The sequence below is a fragment of the Giraffa tippelskirchi genome, chromosome 5 (assembly GCF_054371585.1).
Source record: "Giraffa tippelskirchi isolate mGirTip1 chromosome 5, T2T-mGirTip1v1.2.pri, whole genome shotgun sequence".
In the NCBI taxonomy this organism is placed as follows: Eukaryota; Metazoa; Chordata; class Mammalia; order Artiodactyla; family Giraffidae; genus Giraffa; species Giraffa tippelskirchi.
In genome coordinates this window covers 50,905,445-50,932,556 of record NC_137279.1, presented here as the reverse complement: position 1 = coordinate 50,932,556, position 27,112 = coordinate 50,905,445, and the positions used below count along the sequence as shown (strand labels likewise).

Sequence of the window (27,112 nt, the reverse complement as noted above, 5' to 3'; positions counted from 1 at the left end):
CAGCCTCAACCCTCACAGATCAGCGTTAAAGGCAGCTATAGCGTTATTCACAGTAGCCACAAAGTAGACAAAACTGAGGCTTCCCTGGTGGCTCAGCGATCTAGAATCTACCTGCCAATGCTGGAGACATAAGAAACGTGGGTTTGACCCCTGGGTCAGGAAGATCCCCTGGAGACGGAAATGGCAACCCACTCCAGTTTTCTTGCCTGGAAAACCCCATGGACAGAGGAGTCTGGCTGGCTACAGTCCATGGAGTCGCAAAGAGTTAGACACAACTTAGTAACTAAACAACAACAACAAAGACACAACCCAGATGTTCATCAAAAGATGAATGAACAAACAAAATGTGATATATCCTTACAATGGAGTGTTATTGAGCAGCAAAAACCAATAAAGTACTGATAAATGCGACACCATGGACAAAGCCTGAAAAAATTACAAGTGAAAGAAGTGAAGTGAAAGTCGCTCAGTCATGTCTGACTCTTTGCGACCCTGTGGAAATTCTCCACGCCAGAGTACTGAAGTGGGTAGCCTTTCCCTTCTCCAAGGGATCTTCCCAACCCAGGGATTGAACCCAGGTCTTCCACATTTCAGGCGGATTCCTTACCAGCTGAGCCACGAGGAAAGAAGCCAATCACAAAAAGCCATTGATAAGAAATGTCCGAAACAGGCAGATCTAGAGAGACGGAAAGTACAGTGGTGATTGCCAGGGGCTGGAAGGGAGGGGGAGTGAGGAGTGACTGCTGATGGGCACACTGTTTTCTTTTGAAATTGATGAAAATGTTCTGAAATTAGATACTGGTGATGTTGTACAATGCTGTGAGTATATTAAAAACCACTGAATTGTATGCTTTTAAAAGGTGAATTTTTTGGTGTATGAATTATGTCTTAATAAAAATAACCCACCTACCAGATCGGCTGCATTTTCTGGGACAGTTCTGATTTTGAATGTTCTTTTCCCTGCTAAGACCATGCATCAGATCATGTGATTTGGGCTTTTTGTAAAAGAGAATAACCATATGGGTATAGAAGGTGGATGGGTGGGGGGTAAGCGTATACCAAAGTAGTAAAAGATGCAATTGTACAGATAAATTAGTCACACTTTTGGTCCCCCACAAACATTTAATCATTGTTATTATACCATACAGTATAGCCTGTATTTAGTCACATCTAGAACATTCACTCCTTCATTTAGCAAACATATGGAACACATACTACAGGCCAGACATTGTGGGGGATTCCAAGGTGAATGTAAAATATAATATTACCTTCAAGGAGTATATACCCTAGTGGTGGAGGGAAATATATTCTTACCAGGTGTATGAGGAGCATGGGTAGAATGTAGAGAAACTGAGGGGTAACACTGGGGAATCTGGAAGAGAACATTCGAGGTTAAGGGACTAGCCAGTGCAAAGGCTCAGAGGTAAGAGAGCTCCTGGTGTTCTGGGGAGCAGCAGTTGTTCATTGTGGTTGGCTGTGGGGTTCTGAGATGAAAGGGAGCAGAGATGGGGTTGACAGCTGGGGATCAGGTGTGGAGGGTCTGAAATGACTTGATAGGAAGTTGGAATTTGTTTCTTCTGTAGGGATTAGATTGCTCTCAGAAGCTTTCCAGGAGGAAAATGACATTGCCAGATCCGATTTTTAGGATGGTGACCCTGACAGCAGTGGGGAGGCTGGGTAGGAGGGTGAAATTTTAAGGATGAAATCTAATTAGGAGGTTCTGGTGAAATTCCAGGTGGAAAGAATGAAGGCTTGTCCCAGGTAATGGAAGTTGGGATGGAGAGAGAAGAGGGGGAGAGGACTGGAGAGGTAAACTGGACATAATTTGGCCAATAATTGGAAACAGGAGATCAGAAAGAAGGGGCGTGTCAAGGCTGGGTGGCTAGGAGGTAACCAAGAGCAGGATGCAGGTTTAGGGAGGAATGAAGATGATTCAGTTACATACTAAAGTCCTTTTATGTAAAGGTAACCTACTAAAACATGAATTTAGAGAGAAGTCAAATAGAAACATTATGGTGTTGAAATGGATTGCGTACCCAGCCAGAGACTTTCCACGTGTGCCTCCTCCAATATCCACAACAAAAGGGTGGGTTGTACACACAGGTCTCAAAGACTTACCAAGGTTAAGTCACAACCCAGCATCACTCAGCTGGGACATGACAGGGCCATTTCTGTAGGGAACACAGGTATGTCCTTGTCACCTGAGGGCTGGCTCTTCTCCCTCTAAAAGTCATTTGTCCCAAAGTTCTTCAAACAGTGCATTGTTAATCCAGGGTATCAAAAATGTGGTTTATTTAGTGAAGTTTGGTTAGTGCACTGATTCTTAGGGCTATCACCCCTCCAAAAGGAAGGGAGGGAGAGCCAGCCATGCCGTTACACTTGGAACGTTTCCGTGTAGAAGGGAGTGACTGCAATCTTCTTGCCAGTAGGAAGTTAGCCTTATGTTTTTGAATCCCTGACAGATCTAGCCTAGTTCTGGCAGTTTTGTAAGTACCCAGAAAATGAAAGAAAAAGGATTGAGGAGGGGAAGTGTCCTTTACAAATCAGAGTCCTTGAACCCCACTCTCTTTCCTTTCTGCCCACCTCTCCTTTCTGAAGGTCCAACCCAGCGATGTTTCTAGGGCTGTTAAAGCCCCTTCTGCCTTAGCTCTCAGTTTGCTTAAATTGCAAGTAGAACGGCAGTACTTTTGTTCAGCACCTGTTCTTTGAGATTATTTGGACCCATCACTTCACACAGTTGTCACAACAGCCCTTTGGAGTAGGCAGTTTCAGCCCCATTTTACAGATGTGGAAGTTGGGGTTCAGAGAGGTTAAATGGCTGACCTGAAGAAGCTCAGTCCCTGAGTCATTCAGCCACCCTGCCACCCTTGCCTCCACTTAATGATGTCACCTGGGAACAAGGCCACAGCAAAGCAAATAGGTTTTGAAATCTGCTGAGGAGCGGAGCGGTGAGTGGCTTGGAGGGCTGTGAGCCAGCAGATGTCATTGAATTTGGCTTGTGGTTTCCTCTTGGCACAGCGTGGATGACAGATAATGTCAGCGCAATCCTCTGAAGGGGATGAAGAGGGAACTGAAATACCAGCTCCGGGAGTTGCTGCATTACAGGAATGCTCTTCAAAGCTGGTGTGATTAAGCCCGTCAGACCCCTCGCCTGGTCCTCCATTTCCCTGGAGGACCACGGTGGGACCCAGAGCCTCACAGGAGCCATTAATTTGTACCCGGCTTCCTGATTCCCTCCTCACCAGACTGACAGAAAAGCAGCTGCAGAGCGATTTCAACTGCACTTCATTCTCTGGCTTTGAATGAGGTGCTGGCTGAGACCCTGGGGTCAGTGTCTTTGTAAGGGCCAGACAGATGGACAGCCTCAGGGGCAGGACTCACCTCCTGCCTGACCATTTCCCAAGGTCTCACCCAGCACAGCCGGAGTCTCTCCCCTCCTGTGAGCACCACCGGTTCACGGGTTCACGCTGAGCCAAGGCGATGCTTTGAAGATTACACCAAGTCTGCGTTTGCCCCCTCCTCCCAGCGCTCTCTGGGTTCACCCAGTTTCCCTCTGGAGCAGCTCTCTCCCTGCAATGGCCAATGTTCTTTTTATTGTTCTGGGTCCTTCTCTCAAGGAGAAAATTACCTGTAAACTCCTCTACACTCAAGTGGGAATGTGATGTCCCTTCCAGAGTATTCGGGATTTTAAAAGAGGGTCTGGGAGGAGGATAATCCAAAAGGAATTAATGTTTAATCCGAAGTAATGAATATTTATGGTAGAATTGTGGTACAGCAACACTGGGAGGCAGAGATGCAACTGATGTCCACACACACCTGTGCCCCGAGTGATGCCCAGATCTGTACACATAGCAGACCCCTGCCCACAACATGGCAGACCACCCCCCACCCATCCACATCGCTGGAGAAAGGCTCCTCCTGGTACCTCCCAAGAGACACGGTTTCCTTCTATCAGAGCACCTATGTGTGGGGTGGATGCGATGCTGGTGGATCTGTGTATTTGGGTGTTACCACCTGCTGGAGGATAGTGGTTGAGCCACTGTTTAGTGATTCCTGGGCTGTATTTTGGGCAGTAATTCTGGCAGAATGCAGATGATTGCTTGGGAATGATTTCTCAGAGGGAAGCCAGGCATCAGGAGGACTCAGCCAGGATGACTCCCCATGTCCCTCCCAGGTCTCAGAGCCGGTGACGGCGTGTCTGCTCTCCCTGCAGGTATTTCCACTGTCCTGCAGACAGCTCCGAGCTCGCCTATGACCCACCGGTGGTCATGAACGCAGACACCTTGAGTTACTGTCAGAAGGAGGCGTGGTGTAAGCTGGCCTTCTATCTCCTCTCCTTCTTCTACTACCTTTACTGGTGAGTTTCTTCTCCTCTTGGTGGATTTGACTCCTGTAGCAAGTGGAGGGCATGTCAGGCCTTTGAGCATTGGAGTCCTGGCCTGTCAGGGACGACTGGAGCCAACTAACGGTTTCCATATGAAGGAGAGGGAGGGGCACAAGGTCCTACCTTGCCAGTGGACAGGTGCAGCCTTTGAGCTACACAGTGAAAACACATTCTGCCAACCCCTCTTAGGAGATTGTTGGTAAAGTGCACTTTGTTACTCCTCCGTAGGGCTCCCTGCCCCCAGCAGCTCCGCAGCTCAGTCAGGCCACCAGTGGCCGCGATGCATAGCCTTATCGCCCCTAGCCCCCTAGTTTCGTGTGAAAGCATTCTTGGGGACCATAACAGAGACCCCTTGGAGCAGTTATGCTGCACAAATGGGCATTTTGGGTCCTTAAATGCTTATACTCACAATTCTCCCAATACTATGTAACACCACTCTAATTAAATAACACATGCTGACTTTGTAATTCTGTTTCAAGAGTCTCCCCTCTTTTCACTTCACTTCTGACTAGAACATCCTAATGAAGTGGATAGCTATAAACAGACTGTCTTGTGGTTTGATACCCCAGGAAGTGCCTTTTCTGAAAATGTCTCCTCCTCCTTCCTGTTCCTTTTAGGGCTCATCCCTGAGGTGTCTCCCTGTCACTTTGCTCTCCTGTCCCTATCTGCAACAGGCCACAATATCTCCAAGTAACCAGCGCTATCCTCTAAGTGGTCTGGTCGACAGTAGCCGGGCGAGGAAGAGGGGCCTGCCTTGGAGTTTGGGTTAGGCTGGGGCAGGCGGGAAGCAGCTGCATTTACCCAGTATTTAAACAACCCAATCAAAAAGTGGGCAGAAAACCCAAACAGACATTTCTCCAAAGAAAACATACAGATGGCTAATAAACACACGAAAAGATGCTCAGCATCACTCATTATTAGAGAAATGCAAATCAAAACTATGATGAGGTGTCACCTCACACTAGTCAGAATGGCCATCATCAAAAATCTACAAACAATAAATGCTGGAGAAGATGTGGAGAAAAGGGAACCCTCTTGCATTGTTGGTGGAAATGTAAATTGATATAACCACTATGGAGAACAGCATGGAGATTCCTTAAAAAACTAGCAATAAAACTATCAAATGACCCAACAATCCCACTATTGCACATATATACCCTGAGGAAATCATAACTGAAAGAGGCACATATACCCCACTGTTCATTGCAGCACTATTTACAGTAGCTAGGACATGGAAGCAACCTAGATGTCCATCAACAGATGAATGGATAAAGAAGTTGTGGTACATATATACAATGGAATATTATTCAGCCTTGAAAAGGAATGCATTTGAGTCAGTTCTGATGAGGTGAATGAACCTGGAGCCTATTATACTGTGTGAAGTAGGTCAGAAAGAGAAAAACAAATATTGTATATTAATGCATATATGTGGAATTTAGAAAGATGGTACACATTTGCAGGGCAGCAGTGGGGACACAGACGTAGAATAGACTTGTGGATACAATGGAGGAAGGAGAGGGAGAGACGAATTGAAAGAGTAAAATTGAAACATGTACATTACCATATACAAAATAGATAGCCAGTGGGAATTTGCTATATGACACATGGAGCTCAAACCCAGTGCTCTCTGACAACCTCAAGGGGTGGAATGGGGTAGGAAGAGAGTTCAAAAGGGAAGGGACATGTGTATACCTATGACTGATTCATTCATGTTGATGTATGGCAGAAACTAACACAACATTGTAAAGCAATTATCCTCCAATTAAAAATTTTAAAAAAGCCAAGCCATGCTTTGAGCTAAGAGCTTGATGTATGTTGCCTAATGTATGAGCTAAATGTTATCATTGCCCTCATGTTGACAATGAGAAAACTGAGTCTGAGACATTAGATCATTTTCCCATGGTCACAGCTTGTAGTAACAAAGCTGGAAGTCCCTCTCAAGTTCAGTCCCAAAGACTGAGCTCTTAACTGGTGGCTCTTAGAAAATCTTTGTTGTTGATGTTTAGTTGCTCATTTGTGTTTAACTCTTTGCAACCCCATGGACTGCAGCAGGCAAGGCTTCCCTGTCCTTCACCACCTCCCGGAGTTTGCTCATACTCATGTCCATTGAGTCAGTGATACCATCCAACCATCTCATCTTCTGTCACCCTTTTCTCCTCCTTCCCTCAATCTTTCCTAGCATTAGGGTCTTCATCCATGAATTGGCTCTTCCCATCAGGTGGCCAAAGCATTGGAGCTTCAGCATCAATCCTTCCAGTGAATATTCAGGGTTGATTTCCTCTATGGAAACCTTTAGAAAAGTCTTTATAGAAATGTGGTCTTTGGATCTTCTGCCTTAGGATCAGGGGGTGAGGAGGGTATGCTTTTTAACAGAGCAGATTCTTGGTCTCAGATCTGCTGACTCAGAATTGCAGGGCTATGCATCGTCCTGGAGATGCTGCTTGGTCCACCTCATCTCCTCCCTGCATCCCCAGGGTCCAGAAGACTCAGAGACACTGCATCTATAACTTCTTCTGGAATAACTCAGCCCTGGAGGTGATTCAGAATATTCTACCACATTCTTGTTGGAGTCAAGAGTTGGTTCAGGCTCAGGGTGACCCTTCCATCCTCTTCCTGGATGGAATGTCCTGGTACATTGCCTATTTCAATTTGCAAGGAGCCTAAGGGTCTCTGAAGCCCCTCTGGAGCTTTCCAAGGTGCCCAGCAGATTGGCCCAAGTCTCTCAACGAAAGCTGGCTCAGACTGCTTCTTATCTTGGGAAGCCTGTAGAAGGTGACTCAAGGTTTCATGGGCTTAGCGATTCGCTCACTTTGGGCTAACAGGGAAGTTAGGTTTCCTCACTGTAGTGTACTCAGCTTCTTTGTGGGGCTGCGGGCATTCCCTGATACTAAGTCATAGGCAAGGGGCCTGTCCCCAGAGGCAGTGTTGTCCCTCTTCAAAGCCAGCAGAACAAGGAAAGAACTTGCCCCTGATCCTGCCCTATTCACTGGGGATCTGCTTCAGTCTGGATGGCAGATCAAGCTCCCTCATTTCAGTTTTGTTGCAGTAGCTGCTGGTACCCAAGGTCCTGGAGGGAAGAAGCATAGGAGTCCTCATGACTTGGCCCTCTGTCTGCTGAGCTGTGGGGGCTGTACTGGGGCTCCTGCCTGTTAGATGGCTGTGATCATCCTGTAACTGACCATGTTCCAGACATTCTGTTTGACTGTCTGTCCTTTAGTTCAGTTTGGCTCTGCCTTTATGTTATTATGTTCATTAATGACTTTGTATCCAAAACAAAAGGGGAAACAACTGCTTCTCCTGCCTCACTGTGACCCTGGGTGACAATCAGCATTTTGCCTTCTTTGTTGAACCTGACTTCTTGGTGCTCTTCAGAGCTCCTCACAGACCCTGTTTCTTCGACCTCAGGGGCTCTCAGCCCCTTAGATCCAGGGCTTGTGGCGAGCACAGGACTGTCAGCCCAGGCCACTCTCACTGGGACAGAAGGGGACCCCTGTGCACGGAGAGCTGCTTCTGAGCCAAGCACAATGATGAACTCGAGTGACAGCCACTGAGGACCCTGTAAAGGAGGGGGTTTGGATTTTACAGTTTGAGGTTCCTAATGGGTTCGTAACGACATCATGGAGATTAAGAAATGTGTCGAAGGTCCTAACTGACAGTTAGCAGTTGACCCCGAAGCCTGGACTCTGCCCACTGTGCCACATTAACCACCCCAGCATCCAGTGCCACCCCCTCTTTGGTTGCCTTGTGGACCAGGAGACCTTTGCAGGTTACATGGGATGGGGGTTGTGCATACATGCTAAGTCACTTCCGTTGTGTCTGATTCTTTGCAAGCCTATGGACCATAGCCCACCAGGCCCCTCTATCCATGGGATTCTCCAGGCAAGAATACTGGAGTGGGTTGCCATGTCCTCCTCCAGGAGGTCTTCCTAACCCAGGGGTCAAACCAGAGTCCCTTTCATCTCCTGCATTGGCAGGTGGATTCCTTACCACTAGCGCCAACCAGGAAACCCCAGGATAGGGGCTACTTAATATTGATACTAATGCTAATATTAAAATAAACACATCATCAGATGGTCAACACCGAAATCAGATTGATTATATTGTTTGCAGCCAAAGATGGAGAAGCTCTATACAGTCAGCAAAAACAAGACCGGGAGCTGACTGTGGCTCAGATCATGAACTCCTTATTGCCAAATTCAGACTTACATGGAAGAAAGTAGGGAAAACCACTAGACCATTCAGGTATGACCTAAATCAAATCTCTTATGATTATACAGTAGAAGTGACAAATAGATTTAAGGGACTAGATCTGATAGACAGAGTACCTGATGAACTATGGATGGAGGTTCGTTACATTGTACACGGATCAAGACCATCCCCATGGAAAAGAAATGTAAAAAAGCAAAATGGCTATCTGAGGAGGCCTTACAAATAGCTGTGAAAAGAAGAGAAGCAAAAGCAAAGGAGAAAAGGAAAGATATTCCCATTTGAATGCAGAGTTCCAAAGAATATCAAGGAGAGATAAGAAAGCCTTCCTCAGTGATCAATGCAAAGAAACAGAGGAAAACAACAGAATGGGAAAGACTAGAGATCCCTTCAAGAAAATTAGAGACACCAACGGAAAATTTCATGCAAAGATGGGCTCAATAGGACAGAAATGGTATGGACCTAACAGAAGCAGAAGATATTAAGAAGAGGTGGCAAGAATACACAGAAGAACTGTACAAAAAAGATCTTCACGACCCAGATAATCACGATGGTGTGATCACTCACCTAGAGCCAGACATCCTGGAATGTGAAGTCAAGTGGGCCTTAGAAAGCATAACTACGAACAAAGCTAGTGGAGGTGATGGAATTCCAGTGGAGCTATTTCAAATCCTCAAAGGTGATGCTGTGAAAGTGCTGCACTCGATATGCCAGCAAATTTGGAAAACTCAGCAGTGGCCACAGGACTGGAAGAGGTCAGTTTTCATTCCAATCCCAAAGAAAGGCAATGCTAAAGAATGCTCAAACTACCGCACAATTGCACTCATCTCACATGCTAGTAAAGTAATGCTCAAAATTCTCCAAGCCAGGCTTCAGCAATTCGTGAACCGTGAACTTCCAGATGTTCAAGCTGGTTTTAGAAAAGGCAGAGGAACCAGAGATCAAATTGCCAATATCCGCTGGATCATCGAAAAAGCAAGAGAGTTCCAGAAAAACATCTATTTCTGCTTTATTGACTATGCCAAAGCCTTTGACTGTGTGGATCACAATAAACTGTGGAGAATTCTGAAAGAGATGGGACTACCAGACCATCTGACCTGTCTCTTGAGAAACCTGTATGCAGGTCAGGAAGCAACAGTTAGAACTGGACATGGAACAACAGACTGGTTCCAAATAGGAAAAGGTGTACGTCAAGGCTGAATATTGTCACCCTGCTTATTTAACTTATATGCAGAGTACATCATGAGAAACGCTGGGCTGGAAGAAACACAAGCTGGACTCAAGATTGCCTGGAGAAATATCAGTTACCTCAGAAATGCAGATGACACCACCCTTACGGCAGAAAGTGAAGAGGAACTAAAAAGCCTCTTGATGCAAGTGAGAGAGGAGAGTGAAAAAGTTGGCTTGAAGCTCAACATTCAGAAAATTAAGATCATGGTCCCATCACTTCATGGGAAATAGATGGGGAAACAGTGGAAACAGTGTCAGACTTTATTTTGGGGGGCTCCAACATCACTGCAGATGGTGATTGTAGCCATGAAATTAAAAGATGCTTACTCTTTGGAAGAAAAGTTATGACCAACCTAGTGAGTGAAGTCGCTCAGTCGTGTCCGACTCTTTGCGACCCCATGGACTGTAGCCCACCAGGCTCCTCCATCCATGGGATTCTCCAGGCAAGAATACTGGAGTGGGTTGCTATTTCCTTCTCCAGGGGATCTTCCCAACCCAGGGATTGAACCTGGGTCTCCTGCATTGAAGGCAGATGCTTTAACCTCTGAGCCACCAGGGAAGCCAGCATTTTAAAAAGCAGAGACATCACTTTGCCAACAAAGGTCTGTCTAGTCAAGGCTATGGTTTTTCCAGTAGTCATGTATGGATGTGTGAGTTGGACTGTGAAGAAAGCTGAGCGCAGAAGAATCGATGCTTTTGAACTGTGGTGTTGGAGAAGACTCTTGAGAGTCCCTTGGACAGCAAGGAGGTCCAACCAGTCTATCCTAAAAGAGATCAGTCCTGGGTGGAAGGACTGATGTTGAAGCTGAAACTCCAATACTTTGGCCACTTCATGGGAAGAGTTGACTCATTGGAAAAGACCCTGATGCTGGGAAGGATTCGGGGCAGGAGGAGAAGGGGACGACAGAGGATGAGGTGGCTGATGGCATCACCGACTCGATGGACATGAGTTTGGGTAAACTCCGGGAGTTGGTGATGGACAGGGAGGCCTGGGGTGCTGCGATTCATGGGGTCACAAAGAGTCAGACACAACTGATCGACTGAACTGAACTGAATATTAAAATCCAAACCAATAGAAACTGGTTAGTCCAGTGTGGATTCTGCCTGTTCAGCATAAAGGCCTTTTCAAATTAAGGAGAAGGCAATGGAACCCCACTCCAGTACTCTTGCCTGGAAAATCCCATGGACGGAGGAGCCTGGTAGGCTGTAGACCATGAGGTCTCTAAGAGTCGGAAACGACTGAGCGACTTCACTTTTCCTTTTCATACATTGGAGAAGGAAATGGCAACCCACTCCAGTGTTCTTGCCTGGAGAATCCCAGGGACGGGGGAGCCTGGTCGGCTGCCATCTATGGGGTCGCACAGAGTCGGACACGACTGAAGCGATTTAGCAGCAGCAGCAGCAGCACCACCACCCTCCTACCCAGTTACTCTGGATCGTGCCTGCCTCCTCTCCTGTTCATTTCTCTCACTCTGGTTATGTTATTTATGGTGTACGTGATGGCAGAGACTTCATATATTTCATTCATCTCTGTATCTGCAGTGCCCTGGTTGTGCCCAGCACATAGTAGGTGCTCGCTCAATCCTTATTGTTGCTACAGCTTAACTGCACCCTCCCTCAGTGCAGTGGATGGGGCTGCATACTCCATCATTGTTTCCCAGCACTGAGAATAGGGACTGGCACTCAGGAGCCACTCAGTAAATATTGAATGAACGTGGGAAGGAAAGTGAGTAAATAAATACTGTGAGGCTCAGTGTTATAATGGAAGGAGCACTGGCTTTGGTGTTGGGACGTGGCTCCTCGCCTTGTTGTGTGACCTTGAGCGATCCACTTTTCAGCTGACCCCCGTATTTCTCCATGTCAAATAAGACCCCTCTAGCTCCAGGCCTGACCAGTGAGGCTCTGTGAGCATGAGGTGTACCAGGTTCTCAAAGGCAGAACTTGAGCTACTCGGAAGGGCTTTGTTGGGGCTTTGCAGCTGGAGAAGGTTAGAAGCCAAACTCTTCAGTTTCATTGTCTTTGGTTTTGTTTCTTAGATTTTCCTTTCTTCTCTCTATATTGTAAAAGAGTTGTTTTTCTTTCTGCCAGATAGAGTGTATATTTTGGTATAGAACCTTCTTCCTTGTTGCAGAATTAGCTTGCAGCCCTTTCTAAGAGCACAGGGATGTGTGACCCTCTCCTCGTGGTGTTGGAACACCACCGTAGGACATATGCTCTTAATGCATGTTTAATGCCTGGACTTTGTTAAAAACAAGAGGGCCGGGGAATTAACCAGTTAAGAATTCATTTAGTTTGTGAGCCCAGAGGGCCTGTGTTCAGACACACGTCCCTACAGTCATGATAGTGAGCTTCTCCCCAGCACTGACATATTAACCAGCATCATCTGGGAGCCCCTGGACATGGCCATCACATATGCATGTGGCAGGTGGTGGCATAAAGAATCCATGGCACCATGGACCCCTGGGGACCTGCCCTGCAATTGCAAAAAAGAGGAATAGCAGCCATAATCATTATCCTGTTAAGAATAATGAGAGACGCTCAGAGCAGTCATCTCTGTCATCCAAGGGGCACAGTGTGGCCTCATAACAGTGGTTACCCGAGGTGGGAAGTAGAAGAGGGAAGAGTTTGGGGAGCAGATAAGTGGCTCTAGTGACCGGAATGAGAAAGAAGCCAGGGGTCTGGCTTCTGAAAGGTGCCTCTTTTAAGGGCTGTCTAAGTCCTTTGCGGGCTCCCACTAATGCCGTCTTTTTTCCTCTTCTTTTTGCATCCAGCATGATCTACACTTTAGTGAGCTCTTAACTCGAAGACCACGCACATCCACAGAGACTGAGATGGGAGAGTCCCGAGGCTGTGCAGTCCATCCTGCTGGTGACGGGAGCAGGGACCAGTGTGGGGATGTGACAGACAGAGATGGGCAGATACTCGGAATTGGGAACCGGAAGCAGGCAGCAGCCAGCGGCCGAGCCAGCCCGCTGTCACACGTGTTGTCGCCCTGTGTACCAGTCTTCTGCGTTCACACCCCACACTTGGCCTGTAGATCACTTCTGGGCAGCGGGGGCACGTGGGGTGATGAAACACGAAACCTCTTCTGAAGGAGAATTGCTGCTTCCTGAATCCCCTTTATTGAAAGGCTCCCTGAAGTTCATGCTGCGTTCCTGGTCCATGGCATGATGGCTGGAAGGCTGGAGGGTGCCCTCTGAGGAACTAGGTGACCCAGAGTCAAGGCTGTGTCTGTGGGACCGATTGAAGATCTCAAGGATGTCATGGGCTTACCTGAGACTCTCGCGTTTCTTCCAAGCCCTGGCTATGCCCTTCACTTCGATGGGAGGGCCTGGAAGGTGTGCAGACTTGCCTTGGGCTGTAACCAGCCTTGAGTCTGCAAGGGTGTCTATTTTTCTGCTCTGCTTTGTAAGAGCCCAGTGATGTTGGGAACTGAGTTTGGGGCGGTATGTTGGTAAAGAATTATGGCCAGAATCAGGAGTGGGGGCTGGGAAGTGGGAAGGGGGTACTGTAGGAAAAATGATTTTTTTAAAATACTGATGACATGTTCAAAGTGTTAATTCTTCGCCACCACAAACTGTACTGTTTTGTTGTCATCCCAAACCATCACAGGGTCATTGAACGCGAGTCAATTAATCAACACTAGTCAAAACTACTAACTTTTAAGGCTTCCCAAACAGTTCTGAGGCCAGAAAGAGCTGGTGTGGCAGTTCTGTGCTGTGGGCATCCAGCTGCTGAGAAGTGAGACAACATAATTATAGCTTCATTGATGATGCTGCATCATTTGTGCTGTTTGGTTCAACACGAGGACATTAGTTCATTTAGAATTTTCCGTTTGACATTCTCTCCTTCTTGGGTAGGAGTTGTACTCGAGGGTTGTAAATAATGACAAGGCTGAGATTTTTATTATGTTTAAATTGGGCACCATGATTTTGACCTTATTCCCCCAACTTCCCTTCTTTTCTTGTGTTTGACATACACAGGCTATTTATACATGTACCAGCTTCCATCTGAAGTCTGTGACTCAGGTTTATGAATGGTGTTTGTGTAACATGTGTGCTATGTTTAAAATGCTGCAATCGCTTGAGTGTCTCACCTACCTGGCTGTCTCATTTTAAACCCATTACAGGGTGGCTTCATCTCTATATAGATGGTAAACTGGTAGGTGGAGAAAGCAAAGTTTCAAAAAGACATATTGCTTCTAAAAATTCTACAGAAAACAAAATGCAGATTTCTGCTTTGAGGTTGAAGGTATGGAACCAGAGGATTCAAGACAGTATTTTTGGGATCAAGCTTCCCCTTGTCTGAGTAACTATGGTTGGGTGGAGAGTTTCCTTTAGGGCTGGTTAGTATCATTTCTGATTCGATTCCTGAGATAACTGGCTACCTTCATCCAGAGAAACCAGTCCTGGGTTCCAGGCTGCAGACAGCAAATCTGACCCTACCGCCATCTTGCAAATGCAACTGAGAGCAGAAGATAAATGGTCTGGGAGCTGTTGTTTGTTTTTATACTTTCAGTTCAGTTCAGTCGCTCAGTCGTGTCCCACTCTTTGCGATCCCATGAATTGCAGCACCCCAGGCCTCCCTGTCCATCACCAACTCCCGGAGTCCACCCAAACCCGTGTCCATCGAGTCGGTGATGCCATCCAGCCATCTCATCCTCTGTCGTCCCCTTCTCCTCCTGCCCCCAATCCTTCCCAGCATTAGGGTCTTTTCCAATGAGTCAACTCTTCGCATGAGGTGGCCAAAGTATTGGAGTTTCAGCTTCAACATCAGTCCTTCCAGTGAACACCCAAGACTAATCTCCTTTAGGATGGACTGGTTGGATCTTCTTGCAGTCCAAGGGACTCTCAAGAGTCTTCTCCAAAACCACAGTTCAAAAGCATCAATTCTTCGACACTCAGCTTTCTTCACCATCCAACTCTCACATCCACACATGACCACTGGAAAAACCATAGCCTTGACTAGACAGACCTTTGTTGACAGAGTAATGTCTCTGCTTTTCAATATGCTATCTAGGTTGGTCATAACCTTCCTTCCAAGGAGTAAGCGTCTTTTAATTTCATGGCTGCAATCACCATCAGCAGTGATTTTGGAGCCCCAAAAAATAAAGTCTGACACTGTTTGCACTGTTTCCCCATCTATTTCCCATGAAGTGATGGGACCAGATGCCATGATCTTAGTTTTCTGAATGTTGAGCTTTAAGCCAACTTTTTCACTCTCCTCTTTCACTTTCATCAAGAGGCTCTTTAGTTCTTTATACTTTGCCTCTTTCCAAAACAATTTGAAATGACATAATAGCAGACACAGATGTGAAAAGACTGTTAAAATGTAAATAGCAACTTCCAACTTAAAAAGGAGGAAGACACAGAGATATGGGGCTTCCTGAGGGACTCTGTTTACTGGGATTGAGCATTAAATATGATATCATTTCTCTTAACAGTAAATAATAACAATTCACATTTTCATAGTGTTTTGCATTTTACAGACTGTTTTTACATCTCATTTGACTTTCCTCATATTCCTATGAAGTTGATATGATTCTTTTTCCCATTTTCTAAGTGAGGAGACTGAGGTTCAGAGAGGGTAACTGTCTTACCTATAGTCACACAACAGTCCCAGACCTGCCTTTGACCCCAGGTTGTCTGACCTTAAACCCCATGTTCTTTTCATCACACCTGAGAGCTGGCAAAGTAGCTAGGATCCTATTAAGTTTTGATTAACATTAACTTTCTGAGAGAAGGAGAAGATTTTTAAAACAGAGTTATAGAGGAAGCACCTCATTTTCTTTTTTTTCATGGGCCAGCCTCAGACTTGCTTTATTGTGGACAGTTTTTCTGTAAAGTGGTTGTCTAAAAGCTTTTAAAAACTTCAAATGTCTCATGGGCAGTTCTTATGTTTATGAAAGAGAAACATCCAAATATTTCTCCCTCACGAGTTGTGACTGGGAGCTAATTCCAGTGGTTGTTGGGAGTTTGGGCCAATTTTCAATTCCTGGGAGAAGTTAATTATGATAAGAATCAGAGTAAAGTACACAGTTGTTGGAGCCGTTTTGTGTGCTGAGCTTTATGCAAGACCTCTCCCAATTCTCACAGTGATCCTACAAGGCAGGTTGCATGTTCTCAACCCCCAGTTTACAGGTCAGGTAAACAGGGAGGCTCAGGGCAAATGAGTCTTTCCTGGGTGAACAGCCAGACCAGAGCTTAAGGCTACAAATAAATGGCCAGATAATAGCAATAGCTTAGTAATTGAGGAGTTGGGTGTTATTCTATAAATTTCATGTACTTCTGTCTGATCCTCATGAGAAAACCATGATGTCAATATTATCACTGCTTTATTGATGAAAAATGTCCAGAAAATGAATCACATGCAGAGACCCAGAGCTATTTAATAGTAAGGGGTGTATCTATAGCTACAGCTGGAATTGAAGCCCAGGTCTGCCTCTTTCACATAGTTTTTCATTCTTGAGTATCTTTGTCACTTGTCGTTTATCCCACAGAAATGACCAAAAGGAGGAAGGAGAGTGAAGCGGGAGAAGCAACACCCTGGATCAGTCACAAAGTGAATGTCACCCTTGGGTGATGGAGAGCTCTTCCTACTAAGCATATGTCTGAGCATCAAGGAGGAGGGGGCACAGATGTCACAGGAGGGCATCCATGCTGACCTGATGCCCATTGCCTTAGGGAGGCAGAGCTGTAGGCTTGGTGTGGCTGTGCCCTAAGGATCAGAGTGGGACCTGGCAGGGGTGGTGGCGGTCATTTAAGTTTACTTTTCACTTTCATTAATGAAGGGAACAGTGGCACCCCCTGCACTGACATTATGAAGATCAAATGAGTTTACATTTGCAGAGAATCTAGAAGAGTGCCCGGCACATGGTAAACACAATTCTTTGTACGAGGTGGGTCTTGCTCACCATCCTTTTCTCTGCCCAGTGCCCATCCAGGGCAAGGTCCTCCAATGGGAGGGAAGTAACATGGCCACATGGGAAGGAGTGAAGATTCTGGTGTTCTTCTACCCAGCAGCTACCCACCCCTGATGTTTTCATCTGTGATGTCCTAACTGGAGGTCAGGCTGGAACCTGATACCTCTTTTCAATGACATGTTCTCTGGCCAACTGTGATAACAACTGCTGTCGAGTACTTGCCATATGCCAGGGGTTGTGCAAAGCATTTGACCTGCAAGGTGTCACTGGATCCTTACAACAGTGCTGCGTGGCAGGAGCTCTTCCTGTCCCCAGTGCATAGTTGAAACACTAAAGCTCATAGAGGTTAAACAAATGAGCAAGTGTCACAATTACTAGGAAGTCATAGAGTATAGACTCCAGCCCAAGTCTAGCTTCAACCAGTTTTTTTTCAAGCACCCAATTTATCAACACAAAAATCCAAGTTGAAAAACAAGGCTTTTGCAAATTGTGCAACAAAGGAAGAGTCTTTGCCCTTGGGCTCCAAATTCTAATCCTAACCTGACTGGATGACCTCTCTGAACCTCAGTTTCCTCCTTTGCAAAACTGCTATGATCCGTCCCATCTTAGGGGAACTGTGAGAGTGAGAGACAATGGTCAGAAAGTGCCAGGTTCAGTGCCCACGCATCACAGATGCCCAATGAATTGCAGCCATAATAATACAATTTATTAGGCAAGTAATCTGGACAATCCCCTTTGCTCCTCTGCTTTTCTGTAAAATGGGAACAGTTAAGCATTCTCAGAAGACAATAGAAGGAGTTAAATGAGGAAACGCAGATAGACACCTCGGGTGGTTCTGGACCTTGGCGAGAGCTCCACCAACGACCATGGGATTCACCTGAAAACATATGTAAGATACTATGACTGGTAATCTCTTCATTAAAAAGAGAACCTCACAAGAGCTGCCAAAACTACCAACAAGAAGTCACATCAGATTGGATCTTTAGTGCCAAAAACAACAGCTGAAAGTTTCAATTCAGCTGCACTCAGTCAGATTCTGTCCAGAGTGGACAGAGCCGCAGCTCCTAAGCTGTGGCAGTGCCTGGCCCCCAGAATTGCGCTGGGTTCCTTCTTCTCAGAGATGTGGGGTGGAAATACCCAGCTTCTTTTCCTACCTCTGCTTCTGCTTTCTCTGCCTGCGTCATGGGTAAGCTGGAACCTCTCTCCAGCTTGTCTGGCACAGTCTGAGGGCACATGCTTAGGGGGTTCAGACAGATCTGGGTATTAGTCAAGGATCTGCCACTGCTGTATGGCTTTGTAGCTGGACATGGATCAGTCTTGTTGCCATTTTTGCCTTCCTGCAAGAGATGGCAAGGGAATGAGAAAGAGTAGAAAGGGGGATGAAGAAGGGAGAAGAGAGGAGGCGTTATCCTGAAGTGTGGCTCTGCTCACCTCACAGGTTTCACAGTGAGCAAGTCCCTGTAAATGAATGTTGTTTGTTTGTTTTAATCTTTATTTTTATTTATTTGGCTGTGCTGAGTCTTAGTTGTGTTGTGCAGAATCTAGTTCCCCAACCAGGGATCAAACTTGGGCCTCCTGCATTGGGAGCTCAGAGTCTTAGCTGCTGGACCACCAAGGAAGTCCCAAAATGACTTTGGGTGTGTGTTAGTTGCTCAGTCGTGTTCAACTCTTTGCCATCTTATGGACTGTAGCCCACAAGGCTCCTCTGTCCATGGAATTATCAAGGCAAGAATACTGGAGTGGATATCTGTTCCCTTTTCCAGGGGATCTTCCCGACCCAGGGATCGAACCCATGTTGCCTGCCTTTCAGGCAGATTCTTTACCATTGGAGCCTTCAGGGAAGCCCAAATAAATGACTTTGTAATAAAAAGCATTTGAGCACGGGATCTTGTAAGAGCTTCTTAATTGTTCTGAGACTCAGTTTTCCCATCTGTAAAGTGGGGATAATGCCTTCTTTTGAGAGAGGTTATGGTAAAGGGATTGTGTATGTAGAGTGTGTACAGAGAGCCTATCTCATACTGGGTGCTCAACAGATCTTGCTCCTCAGAGCTCTGCTCCACTCCCCCTCGCTTCACAGAGTTGAAGGGAAGATTATGTCACATAAGACAGTAAAACATTTCTCATAGTAGCACATGGCAACATTTAATGAATCTAAGCTTCCTTCCTCTCCACCCTCCATCCTGGGGGCGGAAGCGTCCCAGGCATGGATAACAGAGCTCAGCTCTTTCAAGCAAATCTCCCCTCTGCTTCCTATTTTTAGGCTTCATAATTGCACCAGTGTTGAATAAAATTGTCACCGTTATGACAGTTTTGTTCTCCTACATAAGAGACGAATGCAGCCAGCAAAATGCTTTGACAACAATTAATTGCACTCACGCTGTGTCATTGCACAGATCTGTTTCATAACCTTTTCTTTTCTTGGACTTGGTCTGCTCTGTTCTAAACCATGCACCGGCAAACGAAGTTTAGATCTTAGGGCTGCCTCTGCTGCCGAGGATTAGGCAGAAGGCTGTCATTGCTGTAGGTGTTTGAGGAGGCATCCTGGAACATGCCCTCATCCAGGCAGAGGGAAGCGTGAGCCGAGAGAAGAGGTGATTCTTCAGGACACAGCCAGGTGTTTCTGGGAAAAGATAGGAAGGTTTTAGTGTCTTCTTGATTAGGAACCAGGAGCAGTCTTGTTGCCAGGAGCTCTGCATGTGATGCAGCTATTTTGCATAGTTGCATTTGCAGGGGAGAAAACATGCATACTGACATCTCTGATTGGGTTTCAATTACTGCTCCACTCACAGCTGGGAAATAGGTACAGGGTCAATACAGCCACAGAATAGTATCATCCATGCTTTGCCCCGCCCTTGCTGTGATCTTCTCTACTCCTGTTAAATTCTGCTCAGACAGCTCTGGATGCCCCAGGAATGTCTTCCTGTGCTGTGAACTTGACCACTTGGACACCTTGTGATGCCCACCTTTTCTTCCTCCCCAGCTGGTAGTGTGCTCGAGCTGGCTCATACAGGCTTATGAGAACTGATCACTACATTTTTAGGGATTTTGCTAAATGGTTGTTAAACAGCTATTATTAACACTGGTTATGTAAGCTTACAGTTAAATTCATTACATTAAAACAAAGGTAGAATCTAGTCAAAACTCATCACCTCCTAATTATTTTATTATGTTTTGCTGTGATCTATGCTTTTGAGATGATGTCACTTGCATCTGTGATGGAAACACTGTGTAACAGCACATTAGTTTGCGTCTCCTCCCATTTTTGTGTTCAGTGATGTCCCAGTAGTAGCTTTCAATCAGCCATGCTGGGAGGATTTACACCACAGAATTTGGCAGATGCTACAGATGAGGCCCGAAATTGAGGAAATTTTCTAGACTCTATGAGGTACAGATATCCCTCTCCATGGGCTGGAAATCACAGCATAATCCAATGCCTGGCATATGGACCAGACACCTAAGAGATGGCTTAGAACCCTGCACCCTGGGCAACCAGTCTTTAAAATTAGCAGTTCTTTGTATTGATTAATATTTCATGATTAGATTAAAAATGAGGCTTCCTCAGTGGCTCAGTGGTAAAGAACCCACCTGCCAATGCAGGAGACACAGATTCAGTCCCTGGGTTGGGAAGATCCCCTGGAGAAGTAAATGGCAACCCACTCCAGTATTCTTACGTTGGGAAATCCCATGGAGAGAGGAACCTGGTAGGCTACAGTCCATGGTGTCGCAAAAGAGTTGGACACGACTGAGGGACCAAACAACAGCAACAAATTGGATTAAAATAACTGCGCTATGGTATCTAGCCCTAACTAACTAACATGGTTACAAGTGCAGTGGAAAACTTAGCACTAAAGAGCCGGCGGTGGCTGTAGCACTTACCTCTTCTAGGTAAAAATAAGAAACTGAGGCCTAATCACATTCTTCATTTGAGACACATGCCACCTAGGTATGAGTTACAGGGGGAGAAGCCCCATCACAAGTTTCAACTTCACAGCTCAGAGAAACCCAGTGCCTTCTAGACCCAAGTGTTCAGCGCCCCTTGGATGATGATACTTTCTAGGGAGCTAAACAGAGGGGACCCAAGGGTGCTGCTTCATGGATCAGTGTCAGCCTGGAAGGTGGAAGGTCATCCTGAAACAGGTGTGGGGCTTTGCACTTGACTCTGTCCTATGTGACATTTATTGCCAATGAACTTCCCATGAAGGCACCGGATCCGTTCTGGAATGCATGCATCCAGAGCAGGGTATCTAGAATTCATTTCATAGGACTGGTTGCAGAAGCTTCAAGGGTACTTTCTTCAAAGAACCGAAGGCTCCAGGAGGGCAGATGGCAGGATTTGGGCAGGGGAAACCTTTCCCCACCCCTTCTTCTTCATATGAAGCTGCAGCAGTTCCTTCTCAGTGAAGACTCTGAAGAGGTGTCATGTGGAAGGGGTGTTCTGTGGTACCCGTGGGAACTGGGCTGAGCATATCAGCTGGCTTTCCTAGACCTACCTGGGCAGAGCCTGCAGTCATGAGCATCACAAGGGATGATGGTCTCTAAAATGCAGCAGGAGAGACTCAGAGAGGGGTGTGGGACAGAGCTCTCTGGGCTCGATGACAGAGCAATGAATATGTATTATGGGATGGAATGGGCTCCACATATGGATCTAAACATTGCAAGTAACGTGAAAAAGTTGGGCTTGCTCCAAACTGGATAATGACACTAATGATAATCAACTCAAATAATTTGAATGTAGGAATAAATTGAAAGGGTTGAATTCAGGATCCCATAGGTTATAAACCCTTTGAGGGTAAGTATTTATTTCAATAGTTCCAGAGTTAGGCTTTGTCCTAAAAGTGTGCTCAGTTGCTCAGTCTTATCCAACTCTTTGCAACCTTATGGACTGTAGCCTGCCAGCCTCCTCTGTCCATGGAATTTTCCAGGCAAGAATACTGGACTGGGTTCCTACTTCCTACTCCAGGGTATCTTCCTGACCCAGGGATCCAACCCGCGTCTCTTGGGTCTCCTGCATTGACAGGTGGATTCTCACCACTGAACCCCCTGGGAAGCCCTTAGTCCTAAACAGGCCACAGTAAATATATGTTGAAGTAAATTGAATTTTGGATTGCTTTTGAAGCAACAGGAGGCAGAGATAAGTCCTACAGTCAGTAGGAATCACTGTCCTGTGAGGAATGTAGGAGGGAAGAGTGTTAAAACAACGGGGAGGCCCCCGTCCTGGAGAGGTCTTGCTGGGTTCAGTAACAGGAAGACAAGCAAAGACTCAGACAGAGCGTCTGCAGGTTGTTTACCCCTGCAAAGCTCCCTGGGCTCATCCTCCTCCAAATCACTGAAAAACACAGACTCAAAGGAGCAGAGACAGCTGGGTCTCCAGAGTAACAGAGTGACTAACACTGAACTCCATCACCTTCTGTACCTGTAACAGTTGAGAAACCTTGGGGGAAAGAGCCAGGTCTTTCTCCGACTATTGTTTTTTGGCTTGTGAGACTCTGGCTCATGGAAGCAGCTGTGGGGAGGAACACACAGAAAGCCAAGCACGGTCTTCTGGGTACCTGGCAGGTGTCTGAAAGCCATCATCGGCTCAGCCCTTGTGTGGTGCTTCTGGCAGAAACAGGGCCCTCATGGCTCCTGCTCTGCCCTCAATCTCTGGGAAATTCTCCCAGCTGGGGCATGAGGGGAAGGGAGTGGGTGGGAACAGAGTGAGTGCTCAGGGAGTGTGGCTTTCATGCCACTCACTTCTCCAAGGTTGTCCTTTGTTCGATGTCCAACTTTTAGTGTGTTGGTCTGTCTGGTCTCAAGGGAAGCAGAAGAGAAGGAAGGACTGAGCTGGGTGATGGATGAGAATGCATTCAGTTTTGATGTTGTGTAAGTCAAGGTGATTCCAGCTATGGTGCGATAGAGTCTGATTCTGTTTTTGATGTTTGATTGCTGACAGCTGCCTTCCCCTTTTTCCCATATCTGAGCAAGCTGATAAGAATGTCAGAATGACATTCCCAGTCACGTAACACCTGGCTTGTTTGGGAGCCTTCCCTAGTTTCATCCACTAACCACAGTAAAAGCCTGAGTCAATCACCCCTCCTCACTCTCCTAAGCCATCTTTAGACATTCTTGGGAGCCTGTCCTGCTTTCTCTTGACAATTCATCCTGTGACTAATAGATCTCTTCATGCCCTCATGTGAACATGTGGCATCATCAGTGTTAACATCCAAACCAACTTTGGAGTTGGGGGTTGGTCACACCCCACTCAGGGAACCAAAGTATGGTAACAGATAAATCCTGAATACAATGTAAGTTTATTTTGGGTTCACATCCTAGTTCAATGCAGGAGTTCCTGGCCAGATGGCCTTCCATGAGCTCATGAAGAAGCCCAGGCTCCTTCCATCTTGTGGCTTCTCAACCTATTCAAGGTCTTTAGAATTCTTTCCATACAGTCAACAGATGGGCAAAGAACAGGGAGTGTCACATGACAGGTTCTGCAAAGTGTCAGTCAGGCTTGGTACTGATCCACATCACTTCTCAACTTTCCTTTGCTTAGAACTTGGTCATATAGCCACACCTACCCACATGGAACACTGAGAAATGTAGTTTAGGTGGGTTTTGGTGAATGTGTAGCAGTCCCCACCACAGATGTGTTGACTCTGAAGATCAATTGGTCATTGAGATGAGATATTTAAAAGGAAATAGGACAGAAGGGGTCTGAGGCAAAAGTTCTGGGCTCGAGTTATGCAATGATCAGTCTAACTTCTAGGCCATGAAATGGGAAAGGGAAAGAAAAGGAAAAAGGTTAATTCTATTTATAATTTTCATTTTGTTTGATTTTCATCTTTGAGGGTTGCCTTCTAGAACCTCACTAGCATTAAGTGAGGTGTTGACAGGGGGAGAAATAGAGCAGGAAGATGTAAAATGCCATCCTTTTAAATTAGAATCAGCAGCTTGTCTATGGAGAAGGCAATGGCACCCCACTCCAGTACTCTTGCCTGGAAAATCCCATGGACAGAGGAGCCTGGTGGGCTGCAGTCCATGGGGTCGCTACGAGTCAGACACGACTGAGCAACTTCACTTTCACTTTTCCCTTTCATGCACTGGAGAAGGAAATGGCAACCCACTCCAGTGTTCTTGCCTGGAGAATCCCAGGGACGGGGGAGCCTGGTGGGCTGCTGTCTATGGGGTTGCACAGAGTTGGACAAGACTGAAGCGATTTAGCAGCAGCAGCAGCAGCTTGTCTACACACACACACAAGAGTGAACACCTTTTTTTTTTTAAATCATCTGGCCCCTCCAGTTTCCTGCTCTTCTAAGCCTCCAATGAGATGATGAAGGAAGTGGCAGGCTAATTGGAGAGAAAAGTGAAGGAAAGACAGAGTAAGTAAAGGAGAGGGGAAATCAGTTTGCTATTTTAAGGCTTAGAATGTCTTCCTATAAGTCATTATGGTCTCCTTGCCAGTTAATTTCATTTCAAATGAAGTTAAAAGGTGATCTGATAGGTGTCATTATCTCTGCAAATAATGCACAAATTCAGATGAACTCAGAGCCATGATATAGCACGTAGGAGGATTCCAAGGTCTGACCAGGTGATAATTACCAGGACTGCACTGAGGCTGACAGCTGGTATTGGAGTGATTTCTTTTTTATTGAAATTATCTGTGTGATTAGGAAAAATGATGCCTAAATCAAATTAATCTGCAGCAGTTGGCAGATTCATATTGCTCCAGTGCAGACCAAGAGAGCTGTGTGTGGATATGTGTAGAGACGGCAGAGGCTGTGCCTGATTTAGAACTTCACAGTCAGGAGACTCTCACATCTAGCCAATGATGAGAGCTGTTCAGATATGCAGAGCCGAATGGTATGTTCCGTTCCAGAAATCTGGAGAAACCTGAGATAGAGAATCAGAATACACTTCACAGTCCAAGTCAGCTCCTTTATAGTAGCTCCTGCCTTGCTCAGGCTGGCAATGTATTGCTGCATTAGCTGGTTACATCATTCTGCAATCTCCTCTCCCACTGCCCTGTCCCCAGTTGTATGGCAGAAAATGAAGATGGAACCTAAGTGTTCGTCTGGTGGACCAGAAGGACAGATTATGTCTTCTGTAAGCACTAAATCATTGCTTTATGGTAGGTATACTTAAGCTGATAGAATATCTTCTTCAACCTTGAAATATATGTAAGCTTATAAAATAAACTCATGTTTCAGTATAACGATAACAGTGAATGGAGAGATAGAATGTATATTCAAAGATTAGTGCTTGCAAGTTAATTTATCTATTTATTCATTTGTTTATCACTCATCTATTCCATAAGAATTTAGAAAATATCTGCCATGTACAACACTGAATATACAAAGATGAATAAGATGAAGCTGTTGCTCTCAGCCTTCAAGGAGTTCACACATTTCTCTACCTCCGTCTTCATCCATGCATCTATCCATGCATGCATGCATCCATCAATCCATCTGTCCATCCATCCATCAATCCAAGATGCCTATCGGGTCTTTAGTGGCTCTCAGAGGTTCAACTGTGCCTCAAGCCTCAGTGTTACAGCTCTTTGAAACTCTGAAAGTCCTTCCCATAGTTTATTTCTGTACTTGATGTTTGTTGTTCCTCCTTCTCTCTGCTTCTGTGCTTTCAGGCTGCCTGGACAGCCCTTATTCCCATACTTTAGTATGAAAATAAATCCTTGCCTCGTCACTGGTTTCCGTCTCTCCAATTCATGTGTCTCAATTATTTTGTGAGTTTAGTAATTTTCATAAGATGGAGGAGAAGCAAAAGGAAGAGTCACATCACGGAGACTTTGACCTTCACACCTTTCCTCTCCCTTTCTCTCACCCTTTTTGTGTTTCTCCTAAAGATATAAAAATATATGACTTCCAACCCTCTCTGCCGCAACACACACACACACACACACACACACACACACACACATGCACGCACGCACACACCTGCTACAATCTCACACTGAATAAGTCATTCCCTGGGGGCTCAACTTTTACCCCAAGTCAGTTGGTCAAAAGGCACTGACTTCCATAGGGCATGTACTTTAAAGGCACCAGATTCAATTTCATGAATATCTGAGAGCAAGAAACCAGTGGAAGCAGAAATGGGAAGGTAGGAAGCAGTGATCTCTTTCATCCCTGCTTCATTCTAGTTCTTTTCTTTCTGCAAGTGTTTGAGACCTAATATGGTCATTGCAGGCTCCAGTTCCACAAACTTTTCCCTTCAGTATTAGCAACAACAATAATAACAACAATGTAAACTATCTTAATATATTTTATAATTATTACTACAATGGCTAACATTTCTTGAGCAGTTATAGTCTATGTTCAAGGTTAAGTGCACTGCATATGGTTATATTTAATTGCAAAATCATGCACTTATTTTGGCTTCCCAAGTGGCTCAGTGGTCAAAGAATGTGCCTGCCAATGCAGGAGACTCAGGAGATGCAGGTTCGATTCCTGGGGTGGGAAGATCCCCTGGAGAAGGAAATGACAACCTGTTCCAGTATACTTGGCTGGAGAATCCCATGGACAGAGGAGAAAGGCAGCTATAATCCATGGAATCCCAAAGAGTTGGGCATGACTCAGTGACTAAGCATGCATGCATGCATGCTTATTTTATAAATTAAGAGACTGAGAACAGTGATGTTGAAGGTTACCTGGCTGGAAATTCTGTGTCATTCTTCTCACTTTTTTTTTTTTTTTTAAAGCAGAATCTCTCTGGTTATTGCCAAGTAGGTTTTCACAGATTGGTATCATAGTACAGAGGCTGTTCCTTCTGAGGCTGTGGGAACCACAGAACCAACTAAATGGAAAAATTAAACATGAAGGAAAACTGATTCTCATATCTGCTGGAGTAAGCAATCATTTGGTTAAGCTTAAAACTTTGCCTTAATTGCCACCATTAGTAAATAGAAATCTATCTGTGCAATGTGCAGATAGCAGCTAACAGAATGAAAAGTACTATGAAAGATTTTTTCTCAGAATATCAGCAGTTTAAATGTATGCCACTATTTTTTCATCTTAAAATTTGCTGTCTTGTGGCTTGTCTGATAGCTACTGAAGAAGCAGGGAGTTTCTGAACGTTGACACAAGGAAAAATCCCAGAGGAGGGGTGGATGTGAATTTCAAATATACATTCAGCTCCCTTTGCCAATAAATGAGAAGATAATGAGCCAGAATTTCCCCATAAAAAGTAGAGAAATTATTTAACTACCAAGGGCTACATCCCACTCTATTGTATTATTGTCTCATTCCATATATTTATATTTGTATTATTTCTAGTGAATTCTTATTCACCACACCAGTGAATAGCAAATTTTGATAAGTTGGATCCATTTCCTAGATATAGGAGTATTCACCCATTCTTTCAACAAACACTTGTTG

At 45.5% G+C, this 27,112-nt stretch overlaps 1 protein-coding gene across 4 annotated transcripts in view; it reads left to right on the top strand.

Moving 5' to 3' along the window:
• Window positions 1-13,904, top strand: part of CNIH3 (cornichon family AMPA receptor auxiliary protein 3) — a 281,577-nt gene extending 267,673 nt beyond the window's left edge. For all 4 annotated transcript variants that reach the window (XM_081491569.1, XM_081491572.1, XM_081491573.1 and 1 more), the window contains 2 exons: window positions 4,214-4,357; window positions 12,592-13,904. In XM_081491569.1, coding sequence (XP_081347695.1) covers window positions 4,214-4,357; window positions 12,592-12,619 — 172 coding nt within the window. In that variant the 3' untranslated portion in view covers window positions 12,620-13,904. The remainder of the gene's footprint in view (window positions 1-4,213; window positions 4,358-12,591) is intronic.
• The last annotated feature ends 13,208 nt before the right edge of the window (window positions 13,905-27,112 follow it).